Source organism: Camelina sativa, chromosome 10 (genome assembly GCF_000633955.1).
Source record: "Camelina sativa cultivar DH55 chromosome 10, Cs, whole genome shotgun sequence".
Lineage (NCBI taxonomy): Eukaryota > Viridiplantae > Streptophyta > Magnoliopsida > Brassicales > Brassicaceae > Camelina > Camelina sativa.
The window spans coordinates 15,721,907-15,738,927 of record NC_025694.1 but is presented as its reverse complement, the minus strand read 5'-3'; the positions used below and the strand labels follow the sequence as shown (position 1 = coordinate 15,738,927).

The window sequence follows — 17,021 nt, the reverse complement described above, 5'->3', positions numbered from 1 at the left end:
AAACCACATTTTTACCTTGAACATGATCATGCTAGCTATAATGGTGAACGTTGTAAACATAACGTAGTAAACTGGAGATATGACCGCTGTGTTAAAATTATCCAGAGCCTGCGAGAAATGAATACAAAAGTTGAAAAAAAATTTGTTACTCGAAAAACTTGGAAATGTACCAGTAAAACAAACATTTGTTAATTATTTATTACCTTGTTCAAGTAGTTGATTTGTAGAATGCAACATACGGTCACTACTATGATGAAGATCCATGCATGGAAGTACTTGAACTGGTTCATTCCCGAAAACGTCAGCTTTATGGCAATTGCTACAGCTTTAACACTCATAACCTAACATGCAACAAAGACAGAGACACTTACTTAAGAATAAGAGAGATCTAGCTACTAAGAGATGGCTCAAGAAAAAATGAGAACATACTGTAAGAGAGCCCATTAAAGAGCAAATCCCAACATATACTATCATATGCGTCTTCCCATAACGTGGCTCGTAGTAGAAGATCAATGTAAGCACCACAACCAAGACCACAGCAGAATACGCAAGGAAACCTGGTTAATACATTCAAACATGTATATCAGTCCAATTAGAGAATCAATGTTGTTTGACAAAATTTTTTAAAAAAACTCTAGCTATTACTGCTATATATACCTGGTTCAGTAGCAAGGTGCCACACTTGCTTGACTGATTCAATGTCTTGCTCATGAGGAGCATGTAAAACAATCGTTGTTGATCCAACAACACAGAGAATGCAGCCAAGTATACCAAACATATGCAACTTCTCTTCCAAAATAAAATGTGCTAGCACTGCGCTGCATACCACGGTTCTCGTTTTCAGGAAACTACGTTGTTTTACATAGATAAAACGGTAAAGAGATAGGCATAGTGGATACAGATACCTGAAAATAATACTGAGAGCTCCCAAAGGTGTCACTAGAATAGCCGGTGCAAATGCATATGCTGCGAAATTGGCTATCTCCCCAACAATCACTATAACAAGTAGGAAGACAAAATTAGTAATCATAACCAAAGCTTCATTTCCATAGATGAAATCCAATAGAATCTTGGATTTGAAATTTTTTTCTATGACTTTACTTGTTCATATCTCCTTCTTATCCCATATTATTTAAAATATATGATGTAAGATCAATCTAATGATGATACTCTTCCAAGCTATCAGATTTCTGTCAGACAGAACCATGATATCTCAATATAAACCCAAAATTTTCAGATAAGACAAAGAGAGACTGTTTCAGTAGTGATAAGATCCAAAACATGTCCCAACCACACAAAACTACCAAAGTCATAACATCTCTAAGCTAAATAGCAAACATGAAAAAGTAAGATTTGCAGCAGAACTTCCCAAAACCTTTATAGAGGGATAATGATCAGTCATCATACTTACTTGTTATCATTCCAGCCCACCACCAAGGTTCATACAAGTATCCATACCCTCCTTCACCTGATCACAAATGATCAACAAGAAGAATTAGTTAAACAATATGTGTGATTTTGAAGTACGTAAAAAAGTTCTGAATATATAAATCAGGAGAACCTGCTCTGGCTCCACTAACACCGGCCTTCTTAAGACCTTGTTTCTTGATGATGAAGCTAGAACCGATGAATACACTCGAAGACACAGCTAAAATGACTCCATGTATATTATCAGGTGACATCTCCTCCATCTTTGATGATATTTTATAGTACTTTTGCTTATATATACAATTAAAATGTTTTCAGCTGCTTGCTGTTAATAATAATGAAAAGTTCCAGAGAGTTTTTGGCTTTCAGATATAGCTTATTGCGTCTACAAAAAACAAACAAAAACAAAGAAGAATCAGTATATCCACCCTATAATCAAAAATCAAACAAAGAAGATTACTGATTAATTAAGCAATTGCCTCACAAATCCTGGAACAATAGATTCTGACAAAAAAAAATCTTAAGTTTTTAAATAATCTCATTGTGGCTGAAAAATTAAAGACCAGACAAATGGCATAAGTAGATTACATAGAGAGGCCATAGAGACAAAAACACAGATATGTAAGCAAGGAAAAAGACAAATCTTAACACATAAACAAAAATAAATCAAACGATGTCTCAAGAAACAGCTGGGACTACAAAAATCTAGGATCTTTCGAATTGTTTCTGAATTTGCTCAATTTAAGATTAACGAATCATAGAAGAGGATTAAGACCCACAAATACTCGGTTTTTATACGTTACCTTGCCCAAATCAAATCACCAAACGATCACTAAGGAAAAGAAAAAAAAAATAGTATCTGGAAGGTATAGAAGTAGCAATAGAATATTCGAATCGTATCTCAAACCTTTTTCATGTTGTACACCAAAACAAAATCAACAATGTGGAAGACGTGATAAATTGTTTATTTTTCTTTATCTTGGTGATGTAAACGTAATGTGAAAATTTTTAGGGTTCTTTTGTGTTGTGTGGAGAACTGAATCTGAAAAGAAACAAGAAAAAAAAAATGAAAGCAAAGAAGAGGAGAGGAGAGAGAGATTACAGTAGTATTGTGACGAAATTATAGGAAACTTTAGTTATAACTTAATGCACAAACACACTCATAATACAACACAAAAACATAAGAGTTACACACCCATATACAAAACTTTTAAATTTAGACCGTTTCGGTTCTACTTTTATTGTTTTTTTTTTTTTTAGAAATTTTATTTTATTTTATTCTGAAATTTGCTTAGTTAAATAGTACTAATATTTTAAGAAAAAACGAAAAAGTTCTTGACTACCATTCCCAATTGTATAATACAGCGATGCTTTATATCAAAGTTTTCATGCTCTAAGTGTTATATTTTTTTGTTTCTTCGTAACACTTTGGAAGAATTTGTAGATTTTACATATATGTAGATTGAAAGTACCAAGCAAGTGTTGAGAAAGTTTATTACTGCAAGGGGACACAATCTAAGTGATAATGGTGCTTAATTAAGTAAACTAGTGAACGGTCCTCATGAACAAGTCACGTCTATGTGAAGTGAGAATGTGGCCGATGGTGAGTCCACAGGACAAACCAGGTATATAGCCTATTTGCAGCTGCAATCCAGCTCAATACTTGATCTTCTTCTTCCTTCTCATCTTTCTCTTGTGTTGTCTCTTCTTCTCGGTTGCAAATTTCTTGGAGAGGAACACCGCATAGACCGGGATTCCCTGTAAACGATGAGCTATTCTGGCTTTGAATATGAGTGGCTTGTGGTATTGGACCTTCAAGCCTGTTGTAAGAAAAGTTCATCCACCCCAAAAACGTGAGTTTTCCGGGCTCCGGCGGAATTTCCCCGGATAGTTTGTTTTGAGATAGATCCAATGATTGGAGATTGCTCAAGTTTGATAGGGATGGTAGAATATGGCCAGTGAAAGATTCGTAGATTGGGGAAACTCAAAGAACCCTTCAGAGAAGCTATTGGCCCATAGAAATCGTTAGAACGAAGGACAAGTATTTGTAGATAGGGCAACAAACTCAACCAAAATGGGAAGTTGTCCTTGATTCGGTTATCTTCCACGTTAAGAAACTCGAGACGAGTGCAGTTGATAAGAGACTTGGGAAGTTGTCCTGATAACCGGTTGCGACCAACAGCAAGTGATCTCAAGCGATCACTGATAATTTCCTCCGGAATAACACCAGAGAGACTGTTATTCCGAAGATGCAAGATCCAAAGAGAAGAATTGAAATTCTCAAAACACCTTGGAATAGGACCGCTGAAGTTGTTGTTGGACAAAACAAGTGTCCAAAGAGAAACCAATTTGCATATTGATCGAGGAATCTCTCCAGAAAACTGATTATCAGAGCCTATAAAGTAACTAATGGTAGAGTTTGGTAAAATAGTTAGTTCTCCACTGAAGGAATTCTGAGCAATGTTTACATACNGTTATTCCGAAGATGCAAGATCCAAAGAGAAGAATTAAAATTCTCTAAACACCTTGGAATAGGACCGCTGAAGTTGTTGGACAAAACAAGTGTCCAAAGAGAAACCAATTTGCATATTGATCGAGGAATCTCTCCAGAAAACTGATTATCAGAGCCTATAAAGTAACTAATGGTAGAGTTTGGTAAAATAGTTAGTTCTCCACTGAAGGAATTATGAGCAATGTTTACATACCCTAACTCTGGAAGACTCCATAGCCATTCTGGTATTTGGCCTTCAATTTGATTGGCAGAGATGTCTAAAACCTGCAAACTGGTTTGGTTTTGTATAAACTTGGGAAACTCAGAAATATTGCAGGACGATATAATCAATTCTGCTATAGGTGAGGGAAAATGGAGAGTGGAACTGATCTTCAAATTAATTCCTGAAAGATCAAGTGACGTCAGTGACTTGAGATGCAAGAAGATGCTGAAATCATTAATAGACCTCCCTGTGTTCCAGAAAGAGAGGCTAAGATCCGAGAGTACAACTAGTTTTGATATAGATCTTGGGATTGGTCCATTGAAACTGTTTTCTCCAATGTATAAGTATCGAAGGTTAGGTTGTGAAGAGATATTCCCAATCTCAAGAGGACCGGTGAAGTCGTTTCTGCTTAGGTCAAGTCTAGTCAGCGAAGGGATCGTGAAGAGAGAAGAGGGAATGGTTCCATAAAATGAATTTCCACTAATCATAAAAGACTTCAGTTTGGAGAGGCTACTCATGTTGTTAGATGGGAGCATACCTTTTAACTGGTTAGAACTAAGGTCGATTGAGATGAGCGAGCTCAAGTTGAGTAGCACACGAGGGAAGTTCCCACTGAGCATGGTCGATCGAAGATCCAACTCTGTCAGCTTGTTTAAATACCCCATCGAATCCGGCAACTGACCGGTGAACTCATTATCAGAAAGATCAAGATTCGTGAGATGAGAAAGATTTCCGAGTGAAGAAGGAAACTTCCCAAAGAGCTTGCAACCACGAAGATCCAAATCCCTCAAATATTTCAGGTTGTTGATGGAATCTGGTAGAATACCCGAGAGATAATTGAAGCTAAGATCTAGGCTTTGAAGATGTTGTAGTCTAAACAGGCTACTATTAAATCTCAAAGGACCGTTGAGATTATTGAACCCGAGGTCTAACTCAACGACCTTGCCTGTCTTAGGATCACAAGAGACACCATCCCAAGAACAGCAATCAGTTGTGTTCCTCCATTTCTCTGTCTTCTTATCGCCAATAATCCCATTGGAATTGAACTCTTGGACATAGAACTCGTTCTTGAACTCCCAAAGAGCATTCCTCTGATCTGGAAGACACAAGTGTTTAGCATGAGAAGAACCAAACACTAAGTATTGAGTTTGAAAGGCAGAAGATTAAACACAAGCTCCAGATCATTGTCATCGTCCCATTCTCACTACGAATGCATCATACTTTTCTCTTTGTTTTTTTTTCCGGTGAAAGGGATTTGATTATATAGTTCACATTTGTGGGGAAAGAATGTAAGATAAGTCTCCTTTGTAGACAGCAAGATAAGATATTTCTTTCACAAAGACTATATCATTCCCATTTGTGTGGTGTGTGTTAAATCTTCAAACGCTCTCCCAAATCTTTGTCTTTTATGTTTCTTTACTTCCAAGTTTTCGTTTAGACTTCTTCTTTGCATTACAACATCCTCTGTTTTATTTTTAGAAATGGGGACTTTAACTTGTACGATTTCTTCTAACTCACATAAGAAAATTAAAAATACAGCTAAAGGAATAATATTAATTGTCTTCAACATTTGGATTAACAATTACTATCAAATCAATCAATGTAACGTTTGTTAATCGAAAAAAAAAAAACAGAGTATGTAAAAAACAAAAAAAGCATTATGACACTGATCAATAAAGAGGTTAGTAAGGCTAGTGAAAATACTACACTAACCTCTATAAATTAATAATGTTAGACTATCTTTAGTGGTGGTTGCTTTCCCAAATTCCTTTAATAAAAATTAATAAAAAATACAAAAAGGAGAGAAAAAAGGAAGGAACGTTACTGAAGTTACCCTCGGTAGCAACGTTTCTCGTACATTTTAAACACCTTTCAGTTTTTATTTAGTTAGATATTAAAATATATATAATTTTTTGAGCAACGGTGAATCCGTTCTCTGCTAATGATGCTCTTAGGACCATGACATTTTATTAATTTATAGTGATTATTTATATGTAAAAAACAGAGTATGTAAAAAACAAAAAAAGCATTATGACGCTCATCAATAAAGAGGTTAGTAAAGTTAGTGAAAATACTACAGTAACCTCTATAAATTAATAATGTTGGGACCATGACATTTTATTAATTTATAGTGATTATTTTATAGTGTAATTTACATATATATTTTAATTGTTAAAATTCTTAAAATTATGAATTATGACAATTTTATCAAAATAAAATTAGACTTTCGGATGTTATAAATTTTATGGTTTCGAAATTGAAAATAAATTTGAGATATTATAGAAAAATTCACTTATACGCATGACATACAAAAATTCAAATTTATGAAAAATAATAGCAATTAATGTATTTTAATAGCCTATAAACTATCAAAATGAAATGATGCATATCTAGAAATTGAATCTTTTTTTTTTAAGTTAGCTATTTTATGACATCTTATAAAATATTTTACATTATTAAAATAAAAATAAAAACATAACAATTGTTGTATAGATATAAACTATAGGATCAACTTCAAAAATTTAAAGCATATGTTATATATATATATATATATAAATTTACATGATTATTAATTTATTATTTTACTAAGACCATATTTTACATAAAAAAAATTTAAAAAGTTATTATCTTATTATTTTATCGAATTTTGTTATTTTTTACACTGTAGAACCAATAAAATTTATTAATTTATATTATTTATTAATTTGTAGACTTTTACTGTAATCTCATACCAAGAATTGCAACTCTCAAACTTCAAAAAGGCTTTGACCTCGGTTTACTTTGGTCAACACTTAATTACTTGGTTCTTCGAAACCAGTTACAACTTAACACTATCTAAATATTCCTCATGAACATGATGATGGCTACACGGTCGAAGGAAACTCATCTTACCATTGAGTGTTGAAAGGAGTTGGAAACGATGGTTTGGTGAGCACATCCACAAGAAAATGAAGCTGCATTGCATACATGAAGTGTTTTGACAATCTTTGTTGATCTGTTTCTTTCTCTCGTGAAAAATAGGATTGTTTACGATATGTAATGCAGCATGCAGCAGCAGCAGTAGAATGACAATACATAAAAAATAAACATGATTGCCGCTACGTCAAGAGTAATTAATATCTAGCTCAATGACAATGAATCAGAACCTGCTCTAGCTAAGCTTACACTCACCTTCTTATTAAGACCTTTTTTCTTGATGATAAAGACAGAGTTGTTACCAATCAAGTTTTATATATTTATTGAAAAAAAGAAAGCAAGAGGAAAAGACAGAGAGACGAGAGACCGCATGTAACTAAATTTTTGGAACAAACCACTCTCATTATACTACTCAGTACATTAGAGTACACATACAAAACTTTTGAATTTTGTAAACTAAAGTAAATACGAATTCAGACTAACATACTTCTTCACCATTCACAATTGTATTGGCTTAAATATTACACTTATCCTCTATGACCAAAACTTCTTAATCAAACAAGTGTTGAGACAGGTGCAGGTGATTGATTTATTATTACAAGGGGACATCATCCTCCTTAGAAACGATGTTTTTTTAATCAAGTAAAATAATGAAAGATTCTCATGAACCACTCACGTTTGTATGAAGTGAGAATGTGGCCAATGGTAAGTCCACACACAACACCAGGTACGTAGCCTATTGCAGCTGCGATCCAGCTAAATACTTGATATTTTTCTTCCTTTTCTTCATCTTTCTCTTGCTTTGTTGCTTCTTCTTCTCCTCCGCAGGTTTCTTGGAGAGGAACACCGCAAAGCCCGAGATTCTCTCCGAATGAAGAGCTCTTTTGACTTTGTATCTGAGTGCCTTGTGGTATTGGACCTTCAAGCCTGTTGTAAGAGAAGTTCATCTGTGCTAGAAACGTGAGTTTCCCGAGCTCTGGTGGGATTTTGCCGGATAATTTGTTTTTAGATAGATCCAATGATTCAAGATCGGTCAAGTTTGACAGAGCTGGTGGAATAGAACTTGTGAAACCGTTGTTTGACATATTGAGCACAATCAGTTCCTTAAGTAAACCAATGGATTCAGGAATACCTCCTTCGAATTTGTTTCCGGAGACATCCATGGTTTTGTAAATTGCGAAAACACTCCCAACAAGCTCCCACGTCAATCCTTTAATTGTCATAGTCACTGAGTTTTGATAGTTTCCAGAGTCGTCACGTCCCGCATACCTACTCGGGATAACGTCTACAATGTCTAAGACTGATGACATTGCACTCCAACCAGCAAAGTAATCTGATGGCAAGACTCCACTGAAGCGATTTTCTGAAATATCAAAGATTCGCAGCTTGTTGAAGCTCGAAGACTCTCCAGGAAAATATATTGGCCCATGGAAGTCATTAGAACGGAGAACAAGAATCTGTAGACTGGGCAACGATCTCAACCATAATGGAAACTTGTCACTGATTCTGTTATCTTCCACGTTAAGAAACTCGAGACGAGTGCAGTTGATCAAAGACTTGGGAAGCTCTCCTGATAACTGGTTGCGACCAACATCAACTGATCTCAAGTGTTCACTTACAGATTCCTCTGGAAAAGTACCGGAGATGTTGTTATTGCGAAGATGTAAGACCGAAAGAGTAGTATTAAATTTTTCAAAACACCGAGGAATAGAGCCGTTGAAGTTGTTGTTGGATAGAACAAGTGTATCAAGAGAAACCAATTTGCATATTGCTCTAGGAACCTCTCCCGAGAACCGATTATCAGAGCCTAGAAAGATCGTTGTAGAGTTTGGTAACAAAGGAAACGGATGGTGGAATGTGTTTGAACTTATATCAAGCATGGTTAGTTTTCCACATCTTTGAATAACATCCACTGGTCCTTCAAAACCACTGAACGAATTCTGAGAGATGTTTACATACTGCAAAGCTGGTAGACTCCACAACCATTCTGGTACTTGGCCTTCAATTCTATTGGCAGAGATGTCTAAATAGTTCAAAGTGGTTTGGTTTTCTAGAAACTTGGGGAATTCAGCAATATTGCAGGATGCTAAAATCAAGGTACCCATGGGTGAGGGAAGACTGAGAGTAGAGCTGGTCTTCAAATTAATCCCGGAAAGATCCAAGTAACCAAGTAACAAGAGAGGTGAGAATATGCTTACGTCAAGTGTGCTTCTTGTATTAATATAAGAGAGGTCAAGGAATATAAGAGACTCCAGTTGCAAGAAGATGTTGAAATCGACCATGGCTCTCTCTGTATTCCATAAAGAGAGGTCAAGATAAAAAAGTCCAACTAGTTTCGATATAGACTTCGGTATTGGACCATTGAAATTGTTTTCTAGAAGAGACAAAGTTCCAAGGTTAGATGGTGAAGACATATTCCCAAAGTCAAGAGGACCGTTGAAGTTGTTTCTTCCCAAGACAAGAGAGGTCAATGAAGGAAGCATGAAGAGAGACGATGGAATAGATCCAGAAAAAGAATTTTCAGTAATCCCAAAATACACTAGTTTTGAAAGGCTACTCATATTAGATGGGAGCATACCTTCGAACTGGTTAGAACCAAGGTCGATCCAGGTGAGCTCGCTCATATTGAGTAGCACACTAGGAAATTTCCCACTGAGCTTGGCTGATCCAAGATGCAACTCTGTTAGCTTGTTTAGATGCCCCATTGAATCCGGTAGCTCACCGGTGAACTCATTAACAGAAAGATCAAGATTAGTGAGATAAGTAAGATTTCCAATCGAAGAAGGAATCTTTCCAAAGAGATTGCAATCACCAAGACTCAATACCCTCAAATATTTGAGGTTGCCTATGGAATCTGGTAGAATACCCGAAAAATTATTCGAGCGAAGATTAAGGCTGTGAAGATGTTGTAGTCTAAACAGGCTACTATCATATCTCAAAGGGCCATTGAGAAAACTGTTCATGAGGTCTAACTCTACTACCTTACCCGTTTTAGGATCACAAGAGATACCGTCCCAAGTGCAGCAGTCAGTGTTGTTCCTCCACTTCTCTGTCTTCTTATCACCAACAATCCCATTGGAAATGAGTTCTTGGATATAGAACTCGTTCTTGAACTCCAAAAGAGAATTCTTCTGGTCTGCACGACACAAGTGCCTAACATGAGAAGCCAAAACAAGTATCGAATTAGAAAGGAACAAGATTAAACAAAAGCTCCATATTCTCATCTTCCCCTGACTACAAGAATGCAACATAATTTTTTCTTTGATACTTGTGTATTTTTTTTTTTTTTTCTGTGAAAAAGGAAACGAGTGGTGGCTCTAGTAATCCGATCGTCTCGTACATTCGTGGAAAACAACTTGTGGTGGCTCTAATAATCATAATGATCTAATAATCATAATGATCATAAGGAAACGAGTGGTGGCTCTAATAATCATAATGTTTTTTTTTTAAAGTTATAAACTTAAAGGGTAACAAACTATTTATTGGTTTATTATCTTAGTAATCATTCGCTTGCATTACGTACACTAAGAAAAAAATGAACACCAAATTGATTACGAAAGCATGCACTAATCAAACATCTTTTATTATAAAAATAATTGGTTTCAATAAAATTATCTTGATTTTAAAGATTTGTAGTGTGAGTTGCAAAGCATTCAAACTAGAAGAAAAAAAATCTAGTATAAAAAGTAAAAAGTTCAATTACAGGAATTTTTATTTTAAATAACTCTACTACTGCTAAGAATAAAACTAGAAAGGAAATTAATTGCACTCGTTTTTACAAAAAAAGTTAGAACTCAGTTTTATCCGGTTCAATGGTTCACCGGTTTTTGGGTTTTTGGTGGGTTAATATGATTTTTTTACCGGTTCAATTTTTTTGGTTTTTGATATTAACCTAACCCGGATATGCTACCGGTTCGCAGGTTAACGTGGTTCGATCGTCGGTCCGGTCCAGTTTTGAAAACATTCAAAACAAGTAAAGCTTGACTTAACAAGTCTTCCACGGAGAATATAAATTTCCAAATGAACAACGACAAAGTCAATTTAAGTCTCCTCTTGGAAAAAAGTAACCCATGAGGTGTGGGGTTACCGTAGCACAAAGACTCTTTTGATTATTCAAAAGCGCAAACGCAATTTCCTCGGCTGTATGGTGAGCTAGTGGTGAGAGCTAATCGATTGCCTCTTAAATAACTTTAAGTAATAAATAAGATTTAAAATACCTAAAATACTTTAGATTAAAATACTGAAAGATTGTTGTAGCTAAGATATAGGCCATGAAGATGTTGTAGTCTAACAGGCTATTATTTTATTCAACGGGCCATTGAGATAACTGTCCTTGAGGGCTAACTCTTAGGATTACAAGAGATACCATACCAAGAACAACAATATCAATGTTGTTCCTCCACATCTCTGTCGTCGTATCAGACTTCATCTTGTCGGGTTCTTGGACATAGAACTCACTCTTAAACTCCCACAAGAACCAACCACAAGTATTGAGTTAAGAAAGTGACAAGATTAAGCACAAAGTCTGTATTATCATCTTCCCCTCACTACAACAATGCATTATTTGTTTTTTTTTTTTTTTAAGTGATGTTGATGATTTGATTAATTGCTTCCACATGATCAATAATTTCCAAATAAATGGTCAACTCTACAAAGTCAAATCTTCTCTTGGAGGAAAAAATATATATTAAAAACTCAATACCAGGTGGTGTCTTTGACTATTAGGCAGCTGGTGCGAAACGATTAATTTGCTATCAACATAAACTATATATCGAAAGACAAGTAACATTCGGTCAGTCCAAAGAACTCTCTAAATGGACTCGTGGAAGTATAGTAGCTCAAGCCCAGCAAAATGGGATAAGGATTATTGCCAGCAGCTTAGGCCACCGAAGCACCGCCTAACATTGTGTCACCAAAACTCATGAGCACGAGAATAACGGAGAGAAATGAAAACAATATAGTATCTATCAATAATAAAAGATGAGTTTGTTAGCACAGTCTCGTCAAGTTGCCTCTCCACTTTATCCCCTTTTTCCAAAGATTTACATTTTTTATCATGTGATCGTGCTATTTTCGTTGTACTGATTTCATAAGTATGCTTCATTAAATTTGTAAAACCTAAAATTAAACAATTTTATTTTTAATTAATATTTACATTCTTAGCAAAATAAAAATGAGAAATGAAAACTTAAAAGTGAAATTTTCAAATCAAACATAATTCTTTTATTTTATTCGTATGTTTTAATATTCAAAATTTAAAATATATTATAGACATCTTTGATTATAAAATTTCTTTGATAATAAAATCTTAAGTTCTTATGTATTGAATTATTCGACAATTACAATCATTTTAAAAATTAGTCAATCAATTCGATTCTGATTACTTTTCTGAACAAAAAAACATAAAAGATAATGATATATTTTTTTCCCTTTCTAAAATTTCATAGAAAAATATATATATTTTTATCGAAAAAACTTTTTGAGTTTGTATCTCCGGATGTCGAATATGTGCATATAGTTTGAGTTTTGTCCTTCGATGTTGAATATGTATAATTCGTTTAAAGTTTATTTGTGTTCTTTAATGTTAGATATATATATGTGAGTAGTTTGCGTTTGTGTCATTTGATGCTGAATATGTGTACCGAGTTTGAGTTTTTGTCTTTTGATGCCAAATATGTGTAATTAGTTTGAGTTTTTTTATTTTTATATAGCAAAAGAGTTTGTAATCTGTTATCCTGATATCGAATATGTGTAAATAGTTTGTTTTTGTATCATTTGATGTTAAATATGTGTAACTAGTTTGAAGTCGAATATGTGTACTTAATTTGAGTTTATTTGTTTTCTCTGATGTCGTGTAATTACTTTAAGTTTGTGTCTTCACTTGATAAATATATGTAAGTATGTAACTAGTTTTAGTTTGTGTCTTTGGTTGCCGAATATGTATAAGTAGCTTAAGTTTGTATTTTCTCATCCTGCATATGTTTCACTTGTTTGATTTTTGTGGGGTTTTTTATATCTAATATATGTAAACTAGTTTGAGTTTGTGTTTTGTTTATATCGAATATGTGTAACTAGTTTGAGTTTCTAATTAGTTTGAGGTTGTGTTAGCTGATGCAAGATATGCGTAATTAGTTTGAATATGTGTTTTTCTTTCTAAAATTTTATAAAATATGTTTTTATAAAAAAATTATATTAAAAATCATTAAAAAATAATAATTTACACAAGTTTTGGCATAAATTTTGAAACTTCGATAAAACTTAGATAATTAATATTTCCTTTATCTCAATATACACAATTTATTTATTTTTAGGTTACAACTATTTTTAGTAATTTGAAATCTAATTCACTTAAAAGGTTCAGAATGATAAAAATTTTAGCAATTTAGATTCTAATCCACTTGCAATTTAACGGATAGCGGAGGATGAATTCAAAGTTTGGTCTTCCGCATATGATGAGATTTTGGGGATATTCCCAAAGGAGATTTATGGATGGTTCTTGCCAGAGAGTATTTTGGGGGTGAATAGGCATTTAATGAATTATAGATGTTTTGTGGATGGGTCTTGGAAAGCGACAGACCAATATACTCGTCGCGGATGGTATTGTATCTCCTATGTCGGGGAACCCCAACTATGAGAGCAACCAACCTCTGTCGTAGTTTTTCATCCCTTCACGCAGAGGTTGAAGCTCTGGTTTTGGCAATGAGATATATGATTAGTGCAGATAATCAGAATGTCGTCTTCCTAACCGATTATTCTAATTTGGTGAAGATGGTGTCTTCGCCTTCTAAATGGTCTGTCTTTAAGATTTATATGAATGAGATTGAACTTGATAAAGATGAATTTACCACTTTCTTTTTAGTTTTGATTTCATATTTGTAAAATGGTATAATGGATAATCTGGTACGACATATACGTTCAATTTCGCATTTAATCACTTAGTTTTTCTTTCCAATTGGTTCAGCTGATCATATAATTACAAGTATTTATAATCAAAGAAAATGAATCTTTTGGTATTTTTCACTAGTAGTTTATTTTCTCCTAATTAAATAAATTTCTGAAGTTTCAAGTCTCAAAATGACGGCTACCTCTCGCATTAAACTACAATGACAAAAATACCCTCTCAAATCAATAGATTACTCCTCAACAGTCTCATCTACCTTCACACCTCTCCACAGTTCCCAACTATTACCATTCCCTACGTTATACAATCCACAATACTCAAAACTCCAAAAAACCAAACAAACCAAAAACAAAACCCTACAAAACAATGAAGTGTTGTTACAAATCATCATCAATCCTCTCAACCAATCACCACCCATTCCTCTACAAACAACAAGTCTCCTCTCTACCACCGTCACCAGCTTCGCTCCCATCAACTCTCTCTTACCCAACCCGAACCCGATTCACATCCACCCGGATCCAATCTCGTCTCATCCACGACGACCCAGTAAAACAAACACAGGACCTAACCTTCTACGATCTTCTCGGCGTCACCGATTCAGTCACTCTCCCAGAGATCAAACAAGCCTATAAACAACTTGCTCGAAAATACCACCCGGACGTATCTCCACCGGATCGGGTCGAAGAGTACACGGATCGGTTTATCAAAGTTCAAGAAGCTTACGAAACTCTCTCTGATCCTCGCCGGAGAGTTTTGTATGATCGTGATTTGTCTATGGGGTTTTCATTCTCTTTCTCCGGTCGACGACGTAACCGATACGATGAGGTAATTTTTTTTTTTTTCACAATTCTAATTAATTTCTTTTGTGATAGGAAAAAAAAACAGAACCATAGTTTTGGTTTATGGTTAAGAAAATTTAAGAGTAGTGAACTAGTTTAGTTCTGTCTCATTCATAGATTTATCCATTGATGTTGAGTTGTTTGATTTGGATATTTTCTTTTTGGTTACGTATATGGACAAATATGTGTGTGTAGTATTATCCTCAATAATTCTCGTATTATTATTCTTTTATTTTTTTGGAATTTTAGAGATTTACTCGGTAGATTCGAGAACCATTTGTGTATTTGTTGTGTGTGTATCTTTGTCGACAGAACTGACCTTAGGGCATTGGAGATGACCTTATCTTTTTATTATGGTCCCAATGCTTTGTTGACGTATGTGTCGATTGAAAAATTGTCCATTTTTATATTATTTATTAAAAGGTATGATTAGTGGAATAGAGAATGTTGACAAAATGAACTCATTTGATACTTTAGTTGGTAAAACCATGGGTCCAAAATGTTGATTTTATGTTTAGTTTTTTAAATGTAAATGTGAATGTTGTGATTTTAGGAAGTGGTGGAGGAAAAGAGTGAGTGGAAGGCAAAATGGCAAACTCAGCTCTCAGGGCTAAGGAGAAGAAGCAATCAGAAAGATAATGATAACTCAATGTCTTGGGCTGCTAGAATGCGTCGTCAACGTCAAGATTCTTCTTGACACACAACAACACCAACCAAGTCTCTCTAGTCTTCTTATGTATAGTCTTTTTGATTTGTTTGTGTGTAATATAGAAAAGCATAGCAACAAATACCCCGCAACTTTGTATATATAATATATGAATAAACTTTTCTATGTGCCTATGCTAATCGGCAAGCACATGAAATAGATATAAACCAATGAATTAAGTAAGATGTGGGCAAGTCTATGTGTCTTGCTCTTGACTCTGGGCAAGATGTGGGCAAGTCTTGCTCTTGATTCTGCATATTGTTTTCCTTTCCTATTGTTTCCCCATTGCCATTAAAGAATAAATCAGAATTATGATTTAGCAGCGAAAGAGAAGACTGAAATCCTCCGCAAAGTTAGCGAGAGTATTGTTGTTGCCTGCTTGTTGTGCCTTACGAGAACAATTCATTTGATGAATTGCTCTTAAATTCCTTTCATCAAATCCCCTTAGTGATTGGCTATAAGGACATAAATTGTTCTCTGTGATACTAAAGAATAACTCTTCAACTAAGGCTATAACCATAACTCTATGAATTAATATATATATATATATATATATATATATATATATATATATATTTCAATTCTAAATTAGTATTTCGCTTCAAAAATTTATGAATAGTTAAAATTAATAACACTAATAAAATATTATATTTTTGATGTTATTAATTTATAAAAGTTTTACTGTGAATGATAAACTAATGGTTAATAGTATATATAAAAATAACATAGCTAAAATAAATGTAAATAGATTATTTAAAGATAATTTAATCGTAATTTCATTTTAACATAAAAACAAAAATAGAGAGATTTTTACCTTACAATAAAAAAAATATAGAAACGATAAAAAAATAATCCAACTGGTATTTAAGGTAAACACAATGTCGTAAACACTTTATTTACATACGTTTTACAACTGCCTTCCTTATATTCTATTCACATGTTCAATGCTCATTTTATACATCCGTTTCTACTACATGTTATACTTATCAATCTGATTTCTAACCGATAACCAGGTCGAGAATGATTTTTAATGTAAGATTATGACAATGTAACATAAACTCTATAAATTAATATCTTGATAAATAAATAAATATTTTTCTTTCATACTGGTTTTTTTTATCTTAGTTTATATGTCAATAAAATTAATAACTCTAATAAAATATTATACTCCTGATATTATTAATATACAGAGGCTTTACATTGAATAATAAACTAATGGTTATACATTGAATAATAAACTAATGGTTAGTAGCGTATATCATAAACGTAGACTATTAAAATAAAAATTTACCCTAATTTTGTTTAAAAGAAAAAAATTACACTTTTTACCTTAAAAATAAATGTAAATAGAAATGACAATAATCCATCCGGTTTTTAGATAAATAAATTGTCGTAAGCATCTTATTTTCGTATGTTGTATAACCACTTTCTTCTATCTTCTATTCACATGATAAACGGTTATTTCATCCGTCTGTTTCTATTATATCTATTACATCTGTCCACCCAATTTGTAACAG

The 17,021-nt window shown here is 33.8% G+C and overlaps 3 protein-coding genes across 4 annotated transcripts; 1 reads left to right on the top strand and 2 right to left on the bottom strand.

Moving 5' to 3' along the window:
- LOC104732327 (probable magnesium transporter NIPA2) lies at window positions 16-4,803 on the bottom strand (the record flags this gene model as incomplete). 2 transcript variants are annotated; one of them, XM_019231361.1, is given in 8 exon segments in its annotated part: window positions 16-108; window positions 204-341; window positions 430-557; window positions 658-818; window positions 906-996; window positions 1,412-1,468; window positions 1,562-1,813; window positions 4,681-4,803. In XM_019231361.1, coding segments are annotated over 7 exon segments (798 nt in total), but the record flags the coding sequence as incomplete, so codon positions are not given.
- Window positions 3,085-10,282, bottom strand: LOC104720416 (receptor-like protein 12). Its single transcript, XM_019230742.1, has 4 exons — window positions 7,906-10,282; window positions 3,901-5,238; window positions 3,494-3,823; window positions 3,085-3,248 (listed from the first exon to the last, which is right to left on the bottom strand). Exons 1-4 carry the CDS (start codon window positions 10,280-10,282, stop codon window positions 3,085-3,087), a joined length of 4,209 nt encoding a protein of 1,402 aa, XP_019086287.1.
- On the top strand, window positions 14,170-15,687 carry LOC104719077 (chaperone protein dnaJ 20, chloroplastic). Its single transcript, XM_010436919.2, has 2 exons — window positions 14,170-14,784; window positions 15,352-15,687. The coding sequence occupies exons 1-2, from the start codon at window positions 14,326-14,328 to the stop codon at window positions 15,493-15,495; spliced, it is 603 nt and encodes a 200-aa protein (XP_010435221.1). The 5' UTR covers window positions 14,170-14,325; the 3' UTR covers window positions 15,496-15,687.